The following is a 21,263-nucleotide window of genomic DNA, read 5'->3' as shown; positions in this document are numbered from 1 at the left end:
AGTTTCATCAGTTTTAACTTCATGTGCTTGAAACTCTATTTGGTGCAAACATTTAGGATTATATCTTCTTGATAAAGACATAATGACAACCAAATGTAGTTCCAGACATTGCCAAATGTCCCCTGGGGGACAAAATTTTCCCAGCTGAGAACCACTCACTGACAGAGAAGAGCCTGTGTTCTAGGGTTAATTTAGTATTGCTTCTAAGGTGTGTGCCCTGTATATTCAATGTGATCGCTCCACTGTGGCTGGAAGGTATGAAAAAGATTACTAGTTCTCTATGAATTTTTTTCTTACACAACTTCCTAATAATTTTTCTCTCGGGTTGTTCTTGTGTAGCCTCATGGGATTTCACCTTAAGCATGAACAGATTTGTATTCAGCCAAATACCTAAGTGGATCCCTGTGCGACTTTCAGGAGCCCTTTGGGTACTCCTCCTTCTCCAGGACTTGAGTACAAATTCTAGCTGCCTTGGCCTCCCCAAACTATGATGTCTTTCTCCTCAATCCAGCAAGATTGCTGGACTCTGGGTCCCCCCACACTCCCTGCACTGAGGTCTGGTAATTACTCTCAGGCAAAAAGCCTAGAATTAAGACTTCTTGCCCTGAATCAAGTATGGCTCACCTGATTTGTTCCCCTTTACCCAGGGATCACGGTCACACACTGTTTGTTGTCTAGTGTCTGAAGTTAACTGTACGGTTTTTGTATATTTTGCCCAGTTTTCTTAGTTGTTTATAGGAGGATGGTTAATCCAGACTGTACTTACTCCCTAAGGCTAGAAGTGGATGTAATGCCAGTGATTTTAACATTGAAAAATTAGAAAAAAAACATATCATTAACCTAGAAATCTTGGGTGAATAAAATGCTTTTAAATATGGATATTGAATTGGGTTTCACCCATAATTACTCTTAGAAATAATAGTAGCCAGCAGGGTAAGGGTTATAAATAAGCAATCACTGTTTTTAAAATTAGCAGTAATTTAATTATTTTTAATATCACAGTGTGTGAAATTAAACCTTTTTTTTTTACATGGTAGGCTCTTACCACGCTTGATTAAGTGGCCTTCATTTCACATCAGTGCTGATGTCTTAGAAGTGCCAAATACTGCTTTATAAAGAACTTTCATATATATTCTTTGGTCTAATCATAATCACAATCCAGTGAGAAAGAGGGAGCTGGGGATAGGTCTTCCAATTTTATGGTTAAAGAAACACAGGCTCAGGGAGGTTTTACTCAAGTTCACATAAATCACAGCAATAAATTAAGATTTCTTACTCCTAAATCCACCACTTTTGTGTCTATGCCAGCATATTCCAAAACATCAGCAGTGGTGACATTCAGGGAAAAATGTATCCCCATGCCTAGAGTGTCACAGTACATAATAATGGCTCTGAGAAGTTCTGAAATTAAGAAACCTGCCTCACTTCATTTGTATTAAGCAGTTAGCATTTCTTAAATTTTGACTGCTAAATCTTTTTTTTTTATCCCTATTATTCATGCAGAATCAGTGTTCCCAGGAGCACACTTTGAGAAATGTAGCATTCTACAAAAGTTATAATCTCTGCAAGATTTATGATTAACTGGGATCCTCTATAGCTATACTTTTTACTAGTATCAATTTTTAAGGAATAATATACAAAATGCTGATTTTATACCAATTTTACAATCTAGAATCCATGAGCTATTTTATTTTTAAGTGCATAGGGAAAGAATTATTTGCTCCCCAAAAAGGCATATAGAGGCTACATAAAAAATTCAAGTTTATTTGTTTTGAGATGGAATCATATCAACTCAGTATGTTAACACATTGATTTGTAAAATTTATTGTGTGGTGACATTAAGGTTCTGATTCACTGTTAATATCATAGATATTCCAAAATATAATTGGTAGATTAACACTGCTGTTGAAGGCTCTTGCCTTAGTACTAGAATTAAACTCAAGTGCAGAATGACAGCCAAAGTTAGTAAAACTTCATTGTATTTATTTCATTTGATTCTCAAAATGGCTTTGTGGACTAGGGCAGAAGATGCGATCACCAGCTCCATTTTAAAGATTAGAAACGAAGTGATTTACTTAAGGTTATGTCCTCCAATATCTGTTACCTTCTCTTGGCTACAGTTTCATAATCCTTTGAAAATGTTCATATTTTAGAATGCAGTAACAGTCTCCAGGCAATGTAAGTGATAAAGTGTGCTTAATTATTAATGCCCTACATGCATATATGAGAAGTTATAGCAAGAAAATTCTTTGACTCTAATCTACCTCAATGTTTTAGTTCCTAAGGAAGGCTTAAAGAGCCAAGAGCTGTTTGATGAAATTAGAATGACCTACATCAAAGAGCTAGGAAAAGCCATTGTCAAGAGGGAAGGAAACTCCAGTCAGAACTGGCAACGGTTTTATCAGCTGACAAAATTTTTGGACTCCATGCATGAAGTAAGTGTCAAACATAACGCCAAATGTAAGAAGGATTTTCTGGTACATAAAGTATGTCCTGATTAGTGTACATAATATATAGTATTAAGTTTTTTCCAGTTTATGGGTATTAGTGATGGTATGAGTTCATTTTGTGAATTTACACATTTTTCCTAATTATGAAATATCCCTAAATCTAGTTAGGTGCATACAGCATTATGATGCTATTACAGAATTTAACAGCACTATCTTTAAAAAGGATAGAATTCCCTGTTTTTATAAGATTAACTCCTTAAATTGGAATAATATGTCCTTCAAATATTATGGACTGCAGTTCATCATGAAACACTTAATTCCATATAATTCTACATAGAATTAAAAAGTTTAAAATGTCTTTTGTACTTGAGTGCTCATTTTATTTCACTAAATTTCCTTTCTTTGGGGGATTCAGTAGAGGCTGGTGTATTCCGTCATATAAATAAAAATAGTAGAGGCCAACAAGCATGAGACCTCCTACTGATCTGTATTTTCTCTTGCAGGTGGTTGAAAAGCTCCTTCACTATTGCTTCCAAACATTTTTGGATAAATCCATGAGTGTTGAATTCCCGGAGATGTTAGCTGAAATCATCACCAATCAGATACCAAAATATTCAAACGGAAATATCAAAAAACTTCTGTTTCATCAAAAATGACTGCCTTAATAAGAAAGATTGCCTTAAAGAAAGTTGAATTTATAGCTTTTATTGTACAAACTATCAATCTGTCCTGTAGTAGTTCTTTTGTTTTCTTTTTTCTTTCCTGTTGTCTGTGTTTTGTTTTTGTTTTGTTTTAAATACGCACTACATGTGGTTTACAGAGGGCCAAGACTTGGCAACAGAAGAAGTTGAGTCATCACTTTTTAGTGACGGAAAGAGTAAAAAGTGAAATTCATTAGGTGATGTATCCTGAAACTTAGAAACAATAATGTGGGAGTAATCTCTACTGTCAGAGAAGGATAGCACCTAAACCACCAGTGCCCGAAGTCTGTGTGACAAACTTTCTGCTCATACCTTTCACAGTTGGCTGGATAAAATTTTCTAGACTTTTTGTTGGTGTATTTTCTCCTGTATAGTTAGGATAGCATTCTTTTTGATTTATGCATGGAAACCTGAAAACGTTTACAACTGTGTATCAGAAAAGGGAAGTTGTGCCTTTTATAGCTTACTGTCTGGTTTTAACAATTTCCTTTATATTCAGTGAACTATGCTTGCTCATTTTTTCTTACATAATTTTTGTATTCAGTTTGCCTGTTGTACAGCTGTTTAAGATGGACAGCTAGTTCATAGCTTTCCTAGGTAAACTCTAAACATTAATTCTGTGTGAAAATGGGTTGGTGCTTCTAACCTGATGGCACCTAGCTATCAGAAGACCACAAAAATTGACTCAGATCTCCAGTATTCTTGTCAAAAAAAAGCTCGTATTTTGTATATATCTGCTTCTGTGGAGAAGTATATAGGTTGTGCAAATTAACAGTTAACTGGTATAGAGCACCTGGTCCAGTGACCTGCTTGGTATACAGTGGATAATGGTTACAAAGACTAGTTAAAAACAAAAACAAAACAAACAAACAAAAAACTACTAGAGGCCCTGTTTGTACCTAATGCCCTTTCTCTGAAATGGCTAGATGGTTAAGAAAGTCAGTAAATTAATTATCAGGACCTTTTGTAGTGGTTTGTATAAGTTCTTAAAAGTTATGAGTCCAGATAACCAGCCGTAAAACACTGAGGGATTTTTAATCAGACACAGTAATTCCTCTCACTAACCTTTATCCAACAAAAATAAATTTCTAATATGGCAAAAGTGGCTACATACCCATTTTCACATTCCCATTGGTCACCAATTGGTTTATCTTTCCTGGTGGTACCGGAAAGCTCAGCTACTGATTTTTGTGATTTAGAACTGTATGTCAGACTTCCATGTTTGTAAAACTTCATATCCCTACATGTGCCATAGAGTTTCACCTCCTCACTATTGAGAATTATCATTTTAAACAGATTAGAAGCTGTAGTAGCCCTTTCTGTGTGCACCTTACCAACTTCCTTTAAACTCAAAACCTAACATATTTACTAAGCCACAAGAAATGTGATTTCTATTCAAGGTGGCCAAATTATTTGTGTAATAGGAAACTGAAAATCTAATATTAAACATATGAAACTTCTAATATATTTTTATATTTAGTTATAGCTTTAGATATATATCATATTGGTATTCACTAATCTGGGAAGGGAAGGGCTACTGCAGCTTTACATGCAATTTATTAAAATGATTGTAAAATAGATTGTATAGTGTAAAATAAGAATGATTTTTAGAGAGATTGTTTATCACGCGACATGTTATATATTTTTTGTAGGGGTCAAAGAAATGTTGATGGATAACCTATATGATTTATAGTGTGTGCAAGCATTCATTCAGGCAGCAATGGTCTCAGAAACCAAACAGGTTTGCTTTTGGGGAAAAGGGAGATGGAGACTGGGCCCGTGTGTAGTGAAGGCTGCTGAGGCTCCATCTCAAGTTAGACCACAGAGGAAGTAATCCTCTGCCTCCCATTCTGACCACCCTCCTCATTCCAACAGTGAGTCTGCCAGTGCAGGTTTAGTTTACTAAGTCTCCCCTTGCGCTGAAGTATGTAAACGGGGCAGAAAGGTGGCACTTCCATACTTAGAGGCACCATCTTTTGGCAGGGCTGCTTTCACATACAGCCTTTCCAACAGTTCAGGAAAACCAGTGGCTTGAAAAGTTTGGCAATAATACGCATAGAGGTACCAGCAATATGTAAATAGTGCAGAATCTCATAGGTTGCCAATAATACACTAATTCCTTTCTATCCTACAAGAATTCATTTCCAAATAAAACGAGAACATGGTTATGTTTCCTTTGACTGCTTTTTGAATGTTGTTATTTTCAGTATTTTGGAGAAGTTATTTAATAATAAAAGAAATGTAATCATTTGCTTTTTGAATGCTCTCTAAAAGGGAATGTTCCTTTTGTAATGGTTTAAATTGATCTCAAAGTATTTTAAGATGGTCTGTAACCCAGCTGGATGTGAAAATTTACGGTGCCTAAGTAATATCACCTGAAATTATCATCAATGACAGTGTTAAGTCCCAAAATGAGCTTCTGTAAAGTAAACTGTTAATTTTTAGAATGTATATGGTTAAAACCAGAAAGCACATCACACATTAATCTTATTTTAGTCCCAACAACCTCAGCTCTCAAAAAAAAAAAAAAAGTTCAGTGAAAAAGATTTATGTACTACTTCTTTGTTGTCAACAATCAACTGACATTCATAAATCGACTATAGGAGGATATTCATTACATGGAAGAAGAGGCTGTGCCCTTTCAGAATGTGTGGGAAAAAAAGATATATATCTTTATTATGTTTGAGTATAATTATGGATTTAAGTGAAAAAAGAAGATACGGGTGCTATTTGAAAGCAGCTTCACTTTCTGTGCATGTGGTATCGTGCTATATCAAATCATTAAAGTTTGTAGTAACTTCATTGAGAGTTGGTGACAAGCCTATGTGACTCACACAACAGATCCTGCAAAGTATTTTTAAACCAATGCTGGAAAAAAGTGACCCTTTCAGTGGTTAGGCCTTACTGTGGGATACTATATGAGCAGAATTGAGGAACTAAGGACATAATGCTTTTTGAGTATATATCTAATTGTCTAAAATGATAGGAGGAAAACCTAGAAGAGCACCCCAGCACCTGCCTTCTGGGGAAAAAGCAAATAACTTGGTGACCCAAAAAGGTAAACCAACATGATTAATGTCTACGGAGACTTGGTAATGAGCATGTGAAGAGCTTTGGGCATGCATATTAAGGGAAGCCAGCCTCAAGTCAAAATATTGCGGTGTAGGGTGGGATGAGCAATTCTAATTTTACTTATTATACAACCTATAATCATTAAATTATATTATTTAAGTTCCCTTTAAATTCCCTAAAACACCATCACTTTGGAATGAACATTATTATACATCGATGTATTGAAATGCAAGAACCAGTAGAACCTCAGTGAGATTTCAGTCTTGGTTGGTCACCCAAATAACTAGCTCTAGATGAATGTGTTTTTTATGTGCCTGGTTTCAGAGTTGGAAGGAGAAACAGAAGTGTACGGAGGACACTTTAAGACATTTTAGATGGAAGTTTCATCATTTTCCAGACTATTACTAGTCAGCCTGGTCCACCAAGCATTCATGACCAGGTTTTCAGAAAAGGATTAGTTTCTCTCTAGAAATTGCCTGAAAGAAGGATTTATTTTCTGATGAAAGGCTATATGAAAATACCCTCCTCAAATAATGTGCTTAACTCTACATATAGATTCAAGTTTGTCAATATTCTATTTTGTATATTAAACAAATGCTATATAATGGGGACAAATCTATATTATACTGTGTATGGCATTATTAAGAAGCTTTTTCATTATTTTTTATCACAGTAATTTTAAAATGTGTAAAAATTAAAACCGGTGACTCCTGTTTAAAGATAAAAGTTGTAGTTTTTTATTCATGCTGAATAATAATCTGTAGTACAAAAAAAAAAATGTCTTTTTACCTACGCAGTGAAATGTCAGATTGTAAAATTTTGTGTGGAAATGTTTAACTTTTATTTTTCATTTAAATTTGCTGTTCTGGTATTACAAAACCACACATTTGTACTGAATTGGCAGTAAATGTTAGCTAGCCATTTATAGCAATGCCAAATATGGAGAAACATCATAATAAAAAAAATCTGCTTTTTCATTCTCTGACTCCAACATGCTTTTGTAGAACTTGTATAGTTCCAATTTACTTACATTTTTTTCTTCTTCTTCTACTGCAAGTAGAGTTACCACTTTAGGAACCCTGAGATGATAAAGGGGACATTTTAAATGTCAACGTGGTACTCTTTACATACAAATATGCCATAAATTCAAAATTAGCCTAACCCTGGTGCCAAAGACCCAGAGATTATCGCATCCATGCCTCAAATGGTTGTGTCCCAATTACTGCAGATGGTACAAAGGGAAGGAAGAACTCACTCCCAAGGGTTGTTCCAAAGATAAGTCTTTTCACAAAAGATGACATTTTATGTAACCAAATATTAATCTAGTAAAAATCCTTACCTTATTTATTTTAATATCAAGTCTCTCCAATGAAAGAGGCATAATATTTTAGTATAAAAGATAACGGCAGAGGGGAGGCGGGGCAAGATGGCAGACTGGTGAGCTGTAAGTTTTAGTTACTCCTCCAGGAAAGTAGGTAAAAAGCCAGGAACTGCGTGGACTGGACACCACAGAGCAATCTGTCTTTGGGCATACTTCATACAACACTCATGAAAACGTGGAACTGCTGAGATCAGCGAAATCTGTAAGTTTTTGTGGCCAGGGGACCCGCGCCCCTCCCTGCCAGGCTCAGTCCCGGGGGAGGAGGGGCTGTCAGCTCCGGGAAGGAGAAGGGAGAACTGCAGTGGCTGCTCTTATCGGAAACTCATTCTACTGATTCAAACTCCAACCATAGATAGACTGAGACCAGACACCAGAGACTCTGAGAGCAGCCAGCCCAGCAGAGAGGAGACAGGCATAGAAAAAAAAACAACACGAAAAACTCCAAAATAAAAGCAGAGGATTTTTGGAGTTCTGGTGAACACAGAAAGGGGAAGGGCGGAGCTCAGGCCTTGAGGCGCATATGCAAATCCCGAAGAAAAGCTGATCTCTCTGCCCTGTGGACCTTTCCTTGATGGCCCTGGTTGCTTTGTCTATTAGCATTTCAATAACCCATTAGATCTCTGAGGAGGGCCGTTTTTTTTTGTTTTGTTTTTTTTTTTAAATCCTTTTTTCTTTTTCTAAAACAATTACTCTAAGAAGCCCAATACAGAAAGCTTCAAAGAATTGAAATTTGGGCAGATCAAGTCAAGAGCAGAACTAAGAGAGCTCTGAGACAAAAGGCAATAATCCAGTGGCTGAGAAAATTCACTAAACAACACAACTTCCCAAGAAAAGGGGGGTGTCCGCTCACAGCCACCATCCTGGTGGACAGGAAACACTCCTGCCCATCGCCAGCCCCATAGCCCAGAGCTGCCCCAGACAACCCAGTGTGACGGAAGTGCGTCAAATAACAGGCACACACCACAAAACTGGGCGTGGACATTAGCCTTCCCTGCAACCTCAGCTGAATGTCCCAGAGCTGGGAAGGTGGAGCAGTGTGAATTAACAAAGCCCCATTCAGCCATCATTTGAGCAGACTGGGAGCCTCCCTACACAGCCCAGCAGCCCAGAACTGCCCTGGGGGGACGGCACTCACCTGTGACATAGCAGAGTCATCCCTCAACAGAGGACCCGGGGTGCACGGCCTGGAAGAGGGGCCCACTTGCAAGTCTCAGGAGCCATACTCCAATACCAAAGACTTGTGGGTCAGTGGCAGAGACAAACTGTGGCAGGACTGAACTGAAGGATTAGGCTATTGCAGCAGCTTTAAAACTCTAGGATCATCAGGGAGATTTGATTGTTAGGGCCACCCCCCCCTCCCCGACTGCCCAGAAACACGCCCCACATACAGGGCAGGCAACACCAACTACACACGCAAGCTTGGTACACCAATTGGGCCCCACAAGACTCACTCCCCCACTCACCAAAAAGGCTAAGCAGGGGAGAACTGGCTTGTGGAGAACAGGTGGCTCGTGGACGCCACCTGCTGGTTAGTTAGAGAAAGTGTACTCCACGAAGCTGTAGATCTGATAAATTAGAGATAAGGACTTCAATAGGTCTACAAACCCTAAAAGAACCCTATCAAGTTCAGCAAATGCCACGAGGCCAAAAACAACAGAAAATTATAAAGCATATGAAAAAACTAGATGATATGTATAACCCAAGCCCAAGCACCCAAATCAAAAGATCAGAAGAGACACAGCACCTAGAGCAGCTACTCAAAGAACTAAAGATGAACAATGAGACCATAGTACGGGATATGAAGGAAATCAAGAAGACCCTAGAAGACCATAAAGAAGACACTGCAAGACTAAATAAAAAAATGGATGATCTTATGGAAATTAAAGAAACTGTTGACCAAATTAAAAAGATTCTGGACACTCACAGTACAAGACTAGAGGAAGTTGAACAACGAATCAGTGACCTGGAAGATGACAGAATGGAAAATGAAACCATAAAAGAAAGAATGGGGAAAAAAATTGAAAAAATCGAAATGGACCTCAGGGATATGATAGATAATATGAAACGTCCGAATATAAGACTCATTGGTGTCCCAGAAGGGGAAGAAAAGGGTAAAGGTCTAGGAAGAGTATTCAAAGAAATTGTTGGGGAAAACTTCCCAAATCTTCTAAACAACATAAATACACAAATCATAAATGCTCAGCGAACTCCAAATAGAATAAATCCAAAAAAACCCACTCCGAGACATACACTGATCACACTGTCAAACATAGAAGAGAAGGAGCAAGTTCTGAAAGCAGCAAGAGAAAAGCAATTCACCACATACAAAGGAAACAGCATAAGACTAAGTAGTGACTACTCAGCAGCCACCATGGAGGCAAGAAGGCAGTGGCACGATATATTTAAAATTCTGAGTGAGAAAAATTTCCAGCCAAGAATACTTTATCCAGCAAAGCTCTCCTTCAAATTTGAGGGAGAGCTTAAATTTTTCACAGACAAAGAAATGCTGAGAGAATTTGCTAACAAGAGACCTGCCCTACTGGAGATACTAAAGGGAGCCCTACAGACAAAGAAACAAAGACAGGACAGAGAGACTTGGAGAAAGGTTCAGTACTAAAGAGATTTGGTATGGGTACAATAAAGGATATTAATAGAGAGAGGGAAAAATATGGCAAACATAAACCAAAGGATAAGATGGCCGATTCAAGAAATGCCTTCACGGTTTTAACGTTGAATGTAAATGGATTAAACTCCCCAATTAAAAGATATAGATTCGCAGAATGGATCAAAAAAAATGAACCATCAATATGTTGCATACAAGAGACTCATCTTAGACACAGGGACACAAAGAAACTGAAAGTGAAAGGATGGAAAAAAATATTTCATGCAAGCCACAGCCAAAAGAAAGCAGGTGTAGCAATATTAATCTCAGATAAAATAGACTTCAAATGCAGGGATGTTTTGAGAGACAAAGAAGGCCACTACATACTAATAAAAGGGGCAATTCAGCAAGAAGAAATAACAATCGTAAATGTCTATGCACCCAATCAAGGTGCCACAAAATACAAGAGAGAAACACTGGCAAAACTAAAGGAAGCAATTGATGTTTCCACAATAATTGTGGGAGACTTCAACACATCACTCTCTCCTATAGATAGATCAACCAGACAGAAGACCAATAAGGAAATTGAAAACCTAAACAATCTGATAAATGAATTAGATTTAACAGACATCTACAGGACATTACATCCCAAATCACCAGGATACACATACTTTTCTAGTGCTCACGGAACTTTCTCCAGAATAGATCATATGCTGGGACATAAAACAAGCCTCAATAAATTTAAAAAGATTGAAATTATTCAAAGCACATTCTCTGACCACAATGAAATACAATTAGAAGTCAATAACCATCAGAGACTTAGAAAATTCACAAATACCTGGAGGTTAAACAACACACTCCTAAACAATCAGTGGGTTAAAGAAGAAATAGCAAGAGAAATTGCTAAATATATACAGACGAATGAAAATGAGAACACAACATACCAAAACCTATGGGATGCAGCAAAAGCAGTGCTAAGGGGGAAATTTATAGCACTAAACACATATATTAAAAAGGAGGAAAGAGCCAAAATCAAAGAACTAATGGATCAACTGAAGAAGCTAGAAAATGAACAGCAAACCAATCCTAAACCAAGTAGAAGAAAAGAAATAACAAGGATTAAAGCAGAAATAAATGACATAGAGAACAAAAAAATAGAGAGGATAAATATCACCAAAAGTTGGTTCTTTGAGAAGATCAACAAGATTGACAAGCCCCTAGCTAGACTGACAAAATCAAAAAGAGAGAAGACCCATATAAACAAAATAATGAATGAAAAAGGTGACATAACTGCAGATCCTGAAGAAATTAAAAAAATTATAAGAGGATATTATGAACAATTGTATGGCAACAAACTGGATAATGTAGAAGAAATGGACAATTTCCTGGAAACATATGAACAACCTAGACTGACCAGAGAAGAAATAGAAGACCTCAACCAACCCATCACAAGCAAAGAGATCCAATCAGTCATCAAAAATCTTCCCACAAATAAATGCCCAGGGCCAGATGGCTTCACAGGGGAATTCTACCAAACTTTCCAGAAAGAACTGACACCAATCTTACTCAAACTCTTTCAAAACATTGAAGAAAATGGAACACTACCTAACTCATTTTATGAAGCTAACATCAATCTAATACCAAAACCAGGCAAAGATGCTACAAAAATGGAAAACTACCGGCCAATCTCCCTAATGAATATAGATGCAAAAATCCTCAACAAAATACTTGCAAATCAAATCCAAAGACACATTAAAAAAATCATACACCATGACCAAGTGGGGTTCATTCCAGGCATGCAAGGATGGTTCAACATAAGAAAAACAATCAATGTATTACAACACATTAAAAACTCGAAAGGGAAAAATCAATTGATCATCTCAATAGATGCTGAAAAAGCATTTGACAAAATCCAACATCCCTTTTTGATAAAAACACTTCAAAAGGTAGGAATTGAAGGAAACTTCCTCAACATGATAAAGAGCATATATGAAAAACCCACAGCCAGCATAGTACTCAATGGTGAGAGACTGAAAGCCTTCCCTCTAAGATCAGGAACAAGACAAGGATGCCCGCTGTCACCACTGTTATTCAACATTGTGCTGGAAGTGCTAGCCAGGGCAATCCGGCAAGACAAAGAAATAAAAGGCATCCAAATTGGAAAAGAAGAAGTAAAACTGTCATTGTTTGCAGATGATATGATCTTATATCTAGAAAACCCTGAGAAATCGACGATACACCTACTAGAGCTAATAAACAAATTTAGCAAAGTAGCGGGATACAAGATTAATGCACATAAGTCAGTAATGTTTCTATATGCTAGAAATGAACAAACTGAAGTGACACTCAAGAAAAAGATACCATTTTCAATAGCAACTAAAAAAATCAAGTACCTAGGAATAAACTTAACCAAAGATGTAAAAGACCTATACAAAGAAAACTACACAACTCTACTAAAAGAAATAGAAGGGGACCTTAAAAGATGGAAAAATATTCCATGTTCATGGATAGGAAGGCTAAATGTCATTAAGATGTCAATTCTACCCAAACTCATCTACAGATTCAATGCAATCCCAATCAAAATTCCAACAACCTACTTTGCAGACTTGGAAAAGCTAGTTATCAAATTTATTTGGAAAGGGAAGATGCCTCGAATTGCTAAAGACACTCTAAAAAAGAAAAACGAAGTGGGAGGACTTACACTCCCTGACTTTGAAGCTTATTATAAAGCCACAGTTGCCAAAACAGCATGGTACTGGCACAAAGATAGACATATAGATCAATGGAATCGAATTGAGAATTCAGAAATAGACCCTCAGATCTATGGCCGACTGATCTTTGATAAGGCCCCCAAAGTCACCGAACTGAGCCATAATGGTCTTTTCAACAAATGGGGCTGGGAGAGTTGGATATCCATATCCAAAAGAATGAAAGAGGACCCCTACCTCACCCCCTACACAAAAATTAACTCAAAATGGACCAAAGATCTCAATATAAAAGAAAGTACCATAAAACTCCTAGAAGATAATGTAGGAAAACATCTTCAAGACCTTGTATTAGGAGGCCACTTCCTAGACTTTACACCCAAAGCACAAGCAACAAAAGAGAAAATAGATAAATGCGAACTCCTCAAGCTTAGAAGTTTCTGCACCTCAAAGGAATTTCTCAAAAAGGTAAAGAGGCAGCCAACTCAATGGGAAAAAATTTTTGGAAACCATGTATCTGACAAAAGACTGATACCTTGCATATACAAAGAAATCCTACAACTCAATGACAATAGTACAGACAGCCCAATTATAAAATGGGCAAAAGATATGAAAAGACAGTTCTCTGAAGAGGAAATACGAATGGCCAAGAAACACATGAAAAAATGTTCAGCTTCACTAGCTATTAGAGAGATGCAAATTAAGACCACAATGAGATACCATCTAACACCGGTTAGAATGGCTGCCATTAAACAAACAGGAAACTACAAATGCTGGAGGGGATGTGGAGAAATTGGAACTCTTATTCATTGTTGGTGGGACTGTATAATGGTTCAGCCACTCTGGAAGTCAGTCTGGCAGTTCCTTAGAAAACTAGATATAGAGCTACCATTCGATCCAGCGATTGCACTTCTCGGTATATACCCGGAAGATCGGAAAGCAGTGACACGAACAGATATCTGCACGCCAATGTTCATAGCAGCATTATTCACAATTGCCAAGAGATGGAAACAACCCAAATGTCCTTCAACAGATGAGTGGATAAATAAAATGTGGTATATACACACGATGGAATACTACGCGGCAGTAAGAAGGAACGATCTCGTGAAACACATGACAACATGGATTAACCTTGAAGACATAATGCTGAGCGAAATAAGCCAGGCACAAAAAGAGAAATATTATATGCTACCACTAATGTGAACTTTGAAAAATGTAAAACAAATGGTTTATAATGTAGAATGTAGGGGAACTAGCAATAGAGAGCAATTAAGGAAGGGGGAACAATAATCCAAGAAGAACAGATAAGCTATTTAACGTTCTGGGGATGCCCAGAAATGACTATGGTCTGTTAATTTCTGATGGATGTAGTAGGAACAAGTTCACTGAAATGTTGCTATATTATGTAACTTTCTTGGGGTAAAGTAGGAACATGTTGGAAGTTAAGCAGTTATCTTAGGTTAGTTGTCTTTTTCTTACTCCCTTGTTATGGTCTCTTTGAAATGTTCTTTTATTGTATGTTTGTTTTCTTTTTAACTTTTTTTTTCATACAGTTGATTTAAAAAAGAAGGGAAAGTTAAAAAAAAAGAAAAAAGAAAAAAGACAAACAAGGAAAAAAAAAAAAGATGTAGTGCCCCCTTGAGGAGCCTGTGGAGAATGCAGGGGTATTCGCCTACCCCACCTCCATGGTTGCTAACATGACCACAGACATAGGGGACTGGTGGTTTGATGGGTTGAGCCCTCTACCATAAGTTTTACCCTTGGGAAGACGGTTGCTGCAAAGGAGAGGCTAGGCCTCCCTATATTTGTGCCTAAGAGTCTCCTCCTGAATGCCTCTTTGTTGCTCAGATGTGGCCCTCTCTCTCTGGCTAAGCCAACTTGAAAGGTGAAATCACTGCCCTCCCCCCTACGTGGGACCAGACACCCAGGGGAGTGAATCTCCCTGTCAACGTGGAATATGACTACCGGAGAGGAATGTAGACCCGGCATCGTGGGATGGAGAACATCTTCTTGACCAAAAGGGGGATGTGAAAGGAAATGAAATAAGCTTCAGTGGCAGAGAGATTCCAAAACGAGCCGAGAGATCACTCTGGTGGGCACTCTTACGCACACTTTAGACAACCTTTTTTAGGTTCTAAAGAATTGGGGTAGCTGGTGGTGGATACCTGAAACTATTAAACTACAACCCAGAACCCATGAATCTCGAAGACTGTTGTATAAAAATGTAGCTTATGAGGGGTGACAATGGGATTGGGAATGCCATAAGGACCAAACTCCACTTTGTCTAGTTTATGGATGGATGAGTAGAAAAGTAGGGGAAGGAAACAAACAGACAAAGGTACCCAGTGTTCTTTTTTACTTCAATTGCTCTTTTTCACTCTAATTATTATTCTTGTTATTTTTGTGTGTGTGCTAATGAAGGTGTCAGGGATTGATTTAGGTGATGAATGTACAACTATGTAATGGTACTGTAAACAATCGAAAGTACAATTTGTTTTGTATGACTGCGTGGTATGTGAATATATCTCAATAAAATGATGATAAAAAAAAAAAGATAACGGCAGAGGTGGGAAAGTGGTAAACCATTCTATACAATGTATTCAATATTGTCCAGACATACTGGTTTTGGGTCATATCCAGGAATTGGCTGACTGACAAAGAGACTTGACTATAAATGCTCTCTGCTCCACAAGAGACCTCCATCACTAAGAAAGATAATATGATTTAAAAGCCAAATTTGCCTTACCCATCAAATGTAGTACATGCCTACCATATGATAAATACTGAAGACACAACAAAAATAAGAAAACTACCATCACTACCATGAGTCACTTACAGTATGTGATTGAAAAAGTAGGTATAACAAGACTCCTTTCCCAGTTTCTTGAGGTGCACTGCAGGGATATCAGATATGATACCACGATATAAACACATGAATGACTTCATTCACTTCAAGTATTAACCTTACACCTGGAGAACATTTTCACATACAGATACTGTTTAAATCCTTACCCAAAAAATGAATGAAATGAAAACAAATGCTGACGAATATATTAACTCTACTTTATAAAAACAGGCTCAGAAAGTTTAAGCAACTGAATTATAGCTGCTAACCTCCATTTTACTGAAATTTGAATGGAAAGCTTTTATAAGGAAGTCACTTATTAGGGATCAGAGAGCATGCCTCCGACCTACAAGCCTCTCAGAGAAACTGGTTTTGTTTCTCTGTTTTTAAATTAAACTTAATGCTTTATATCCACTGAGCACTAACTGTGTGCTAGGCCCCATGGTCCACAAATATCTCATTTAATCTTAACAACCCTGTAAAGGGCTACTATAAAGTAGTACTATCATATTCATTGTATTTATATGAGGAAACTGTGCCTTAAAGAACTGAATAACTTGCTAGGATCACAGAGCTTGTAAGGCATTAAGAGAGACTTTTTTTTTTAAATCCTGGGCATCTAGATGCACATTCCCTGCTCTTAGCCACTATGAGAAATAATTAATATGCAGCCTCTAAATGGGTCAAATAAGCCCATATTGAATATTATGTGTCAGGTCTTTTGGCAAACATGATCCCATTTAATCTAATCTTGTTTGCAGTCCTATCAGTTTTGATGCAGACATTTAATAATGGTATTTCCTTCTCTTAAAAATGTGTCCTGTCTCCTGGGGATGCTGATGGTAAAAAACAGTAGCTGCCCACAGATGAAAGAATACCCTTTGATTTCTCAAATATACAATAAGGATCCTGTCTCATTTACCAATGCCCATAAGAAAATCAATACATTTATTTGTTCAAGTGATGTGGAGCATATAGCCTATATTCAAAGTGAGAAAGAGTTATTTATAAATGAAGACCATGATACAAGCCAAAACTTGTTCTGTTTGGCAAGTAAAGTAAAATCCAGATTTTGGGTGTAGAAAAGAGGTTGAAATACAAAGGCATTTGCATCAGGCTTCCTGTTTCTTAGTTAAAATGAGACAACACTTTGGTAAGGCAACATTTTAGTTTGGGTAGGGACATCTGAATCTCAGATTAAAAGAGTTCATGTAGTCCAACCACATCAGACATCCAAAAACTTTCTTCCCTCTACCCAGTCACTTCTTAAGCAAGAGACAATTTACTCTCTGTTCATCTTATATACCCTCACCAAAAGTAGCCAATAGAGTAATAATAATGTGTACACAACTTAAATAAGCTGTAAGCTTTTCTATTATTTTTAATATGACACTGTCTTATAAACACTGTATTTGAGTATACATGGGACTATGCTGGAAATAAGAATCTAGACCATAAGAACCACTAGGATTGTTTGCTAGGACTGCAAAGAATCAGGGAAAGAATAAACAGCACTTTCAAAGTGGGGAACAAGTGCATACAGACCATGCAAAGGCTCATAAAACATGAGAATATTTCACAAATACCTCTTAATCAGTTTCACTACCCACTATGTTGCAGGCATGCCAGATGAGCCAATTCAAAGACAAGGAATGCAATACTACGACTTGCAAGTTGAGGTTCCTGCCCTCCAGGAATCAAAGATGGGCAGCTTAGGACTCTGCAATTCCACTCCTAGATATTCACCCATGAAAAATGGAAACTTTTGTTCACACAACAACTTGCATGCAAATGTTCATGGAAGCATTATTTATAATAGTCAAAAAGTGGAAACAACCCAAATGTCCATCAACCAATGAGTGGATGAACAAAACATGGCATAACCATATAACGAAATACTAAATAGCACTAAAAAGGAGTGAAATAGTTTTACATGCTATAAAATGGATGAACCTCAAAAATACAACATAAGTAAAAGAAGCCAGACACAAAGAACCACATAATTATATGATTCCACTTATATAAAATGACCAGAAAAGGCCAAACTAAAGAGACAGATAGGTAGATTAGTGGTCATCCATGGCTCGGGATAGCAGCAGGGCTTCACTGCAAATGGGCATGAGGGGATTTAGGGGGATGAAGGAAATGTTCTAAAACAATTATAGTAATGGCTACACACTGTAAATTTAATAGAAATCATTAAATTGTACAATTAAAATGGGTGAACATTATGGTGTGCAAAGTATATCCCAATAAGTATATTTTTTAAAAAATTACAAGAGTCAGACAAGCAAATATATAACTGCTATTCAGCTGTAGCAGATGCAAATAAAAAGTGCTTCGAATACCTAAATGCAGATGCAGTTGTTTGCCAAGAAAGCCTGTGAGAAGATGTCCTCATTGGTCCAGTGTTTAAGGATAGGTTGGAGTTCAACACCAAATTTATGTGTTTAACATTATAATAGAGCCTCCTTAATGTTTGATTAGTTATATATTGCACCCATGCCCAGAAAGGGCAACCCTGTGTAAAGATATTGCCATCCAACATGGCAAGTAAAAAAGCTCATTGCACACACATTCACTGCTCATTTTAAATACAAAAAACAATGTGTGGCATAAATACGAAATATTAATAACAGTTAAGACCTTAGTAGTTGCAACTTTGGAATGAGACAACTCTGCATTTAAGTTTTGGTACTGTCACATACTAAGTCTGTGATCTTTAGGAAAGTTCTATAACCACTTTAAGCCTGCTTCCACTTCTAAAAAATCTTAAACATATTAAATATCAACATCTTAAAGGGATATTGAGAGAATTACATGAAGTACAAGATATTTAAGCTGCTTAACTCAGTTCCTACAATATAACAAGTACTTAATACAAGCCAGCTCATTTTTTTTAATCCTCACAGACTTCTATGAGAAAAATGATATATATTTTTTGATGCTCTTCTCAAAAATATACAGGAAAAGTCATGGTGTAAAGAACAGTGTAAAAAAATTTCCAAACCTCACATATCTTAATTAATAAAAAAATTCATGCTTGGGGCAGGAGGAGGCTGTTGTATTTCTGGCCCACACTTTCATTAGCTCATACATTCCCAAGGATCAGACCCTGGCAGTAGTCACCCAAAAGCACTGAACTTTCTCTCATGAAGGGCCTTCCATTTTCAAGCCAATATCTCAAAACATGAGAAGAACAGTGCCAAAAGGGGAAGTGGGAAAATTATGGATTTGATCTAAATCTCTTATGCAGAATTTTCCCTGGTCAATAAGGAGACTGACAAGAAAAGGCAACAGCCTGTTAATCTTTTACCCCACTTGGGGAATTTCCCCAGAGTGTCACTGAAATTGATGCATATAAATATGCACTAAATCTCTTTAATTGGCATTAATAGAAGGAGGACAATCTGAGCTCAAAATCAAAAATAAATATTTCTTTTTTCTATATATCCAAAAGAATTGAAAACATATGTCCACACAAAAGCTTATTCATCAATGTTCATAACAATATCATTCCTAATAGTCCCAAAATGAAAATACCCCAAACGCCCATCAACTGATGAATGGATAAAGTGTGGTAAATCTATACAATAGATTATTCAGCAATAAAAAGAAATGACATACGTATACATACTACAACAGGATTGAACCTTGAACACATTATGCTAAGGAGAAGAAGCCAGACTTAAAAGGCACACATATTGTACAAATCCACTTACACGTAATGCCCAGAACAGGCAAATTTATAAAGACAGAAAGATTTGTGGTTTCCACTAGCTGGGCAAGGGAAGAAAGGTGAGTGGCTTCTAATGGCTTTGGGGATTCTTTGAGGGGTAACGAAAATGTTCTAAAATTAGACTGTACAGACAGCTGCACAATTCTGTGAATGTACTAAAAACCAATAATTGTACATTTTAAATGGGTGAATTTTAAATGGGTGAATTTTACGTCAACTACAACTCAATAAAAGTGTTAAAATTTTTCTTCTTAAATTTTAAAAATACTTTAACTTTCAAGTATTTGGAGTAATTTGGACTAGGAAAGCTGCCCTGGAAAGATACAGAGCTTGATGAAATCATGGAGATTGTAGGCAACCTGCTGAAGTCAAAGAATTATCATTTTCCTAGAGAAGGAACTGCTAATACTAAAGGTGGCAATAGATTCATGAAAAATAATTTGCCTAAAGTCACATAGCTATCTGATAACAGAAAAAAAATGGTTTACCTAGGTTTGCCTTACAATTCCATTTTTTTTATGTCTTGCAAAAGTGAATTTTTCAGTCTAGCTCATTTTGCAACTATTACATGTTCCTAATTCCAGAATCTGTTTTAATATATGTTTAACCATCTATACTAATCAATGCATAAAACGCTCTAATTGGTTTATTTCAATAGAGCCTTTTAACATATTGCCACAACCAAGAGAACAATTCTTACTCCACTCACATATACGGTGTTTAATTCCTCCTTTACGTAGAATAAAAAGATGTAGTGCTAATATACTCATTCCTTCCTTCCACCAGTAAATAAATATTCAAGAACCTACTATGTGCCAGGCAATGGGGTAGGAAATGGACAACAATAGGGATTCAGATCCACCCTGTCTGCATCCTTTATGGAACCTAAATTTCAAATCTCTTGAAGGGGAGCAGCAATAGGAATGAAATTCAGTGGACAAAAGAGTTAAATCATAATTTTATCTTCAATAATATTCTTCAATAATTTTATAGTGTGTATGATGGTGTCAGTGTCCAGCTGTTTGATCAAACAAGCACTGGCCTGATTGTTACTGTGAGGACACTTCATTGTATCATCAGTAAGTTGATTGCATCTATGGCTGATTACATCTACAATCAACTGAAAAGATTGCTTTCAACAATGACAGACATCTTATATAATCAGTTGAAGTCTTTAAAAGGAGAAGTGATGATTTCAGCAGTCATAGGAGAGAATTTCCATTTGTACTTCAGCCAGTCAGCTTCTCCTGGAGAATTCATCAAGGACCTTCATCAGAGTTCCCAGCTTGCAGCCTGCCCTACAGAATTTGGACTTGCGCATCCCAGTTGCATCAGACAATTCTTATAAAAATCTCATAATATTTACAGAAATCTCCTGTCAATTCCATGTCCCTAGAGAACACTGACTAACACAGTGTGGCTCCAATTAAATAATATTTTTGAAATAAATACAATGACCAACCGATTTGCAGAAGTTGTAATTATACCTTACACTCCATGTGTCAAAAATCCTGAGAACACAAGCATATTAATCTCATTAATTAAAAAACAAAACTTGGCACCTGGAAACCATGAGCACTGTATATATGCAGTAGTGTGACAACAGAATGTACGAGAAAACCTAGAGAAATAAGAGAAGCTCAGACTGAGTGAGGGAGCAGAGACTCTCTTCTTATCTTTGCCAAACTCTTGGTAGACTTGAACAAGCCATACCGTATCCTTGAGTTTTCGAGTCTGTTTTTTCCCCCTATTCCTATCATACCTATCA

General features: G+C 36.9%; 1 protein-coding gene across 6 annotated transcripts in view; it reads left to right on the top strand.

Annotated features, from left to right (window-relative positions):
- The window catches only part of NR3C1 (nuclear receptor subfamily 3 group C member 1), a 160,756-nt gene extending 153,556 nt beyond the window's left edge, over nt 1-7,200 (top strand). For all 6 annotated transcript variants that reach the window (XM_037802163.1, XM_037802162.1, XM_037802161.1 and 3 more), the window contains exons 8-9: nt 2,278-2,435; nt 2,954-7,200. In XM_037802163.1, coding sequence (XP_037658091.1) covers nt 2,278-2,435; nt 2,954-3,106 — 311 coding nt within the window. In that variant the 3' untranslated portion in view covers nt 3,107-7,200. The remainder of the gene's footprint in view (nt 1-2,277; nt 2,436-2,953) is intronic.
- Nucleotides 7,201-21,263: the final 14,063 nt, after the last annotated feature.

Source organism: Choloepus didactylus, chromosome 13, assembly GCF_015220235.1.
Source record: "Choloepus didactylus isolate mChoDid1 chromosome 13, mChoDid1.pri, whole genome shotgun sequence".
In the NCBI taxonomy this organism is placed as follows: Eukaryota; Metazoa; Chordata; class Mammalia; order Pilosa; family Megalonychidae; genus Choloepus; species Choloepus didactylus.
This window is presented reverse-complemented; position numbering and strand designations above follow the sequence as displayed.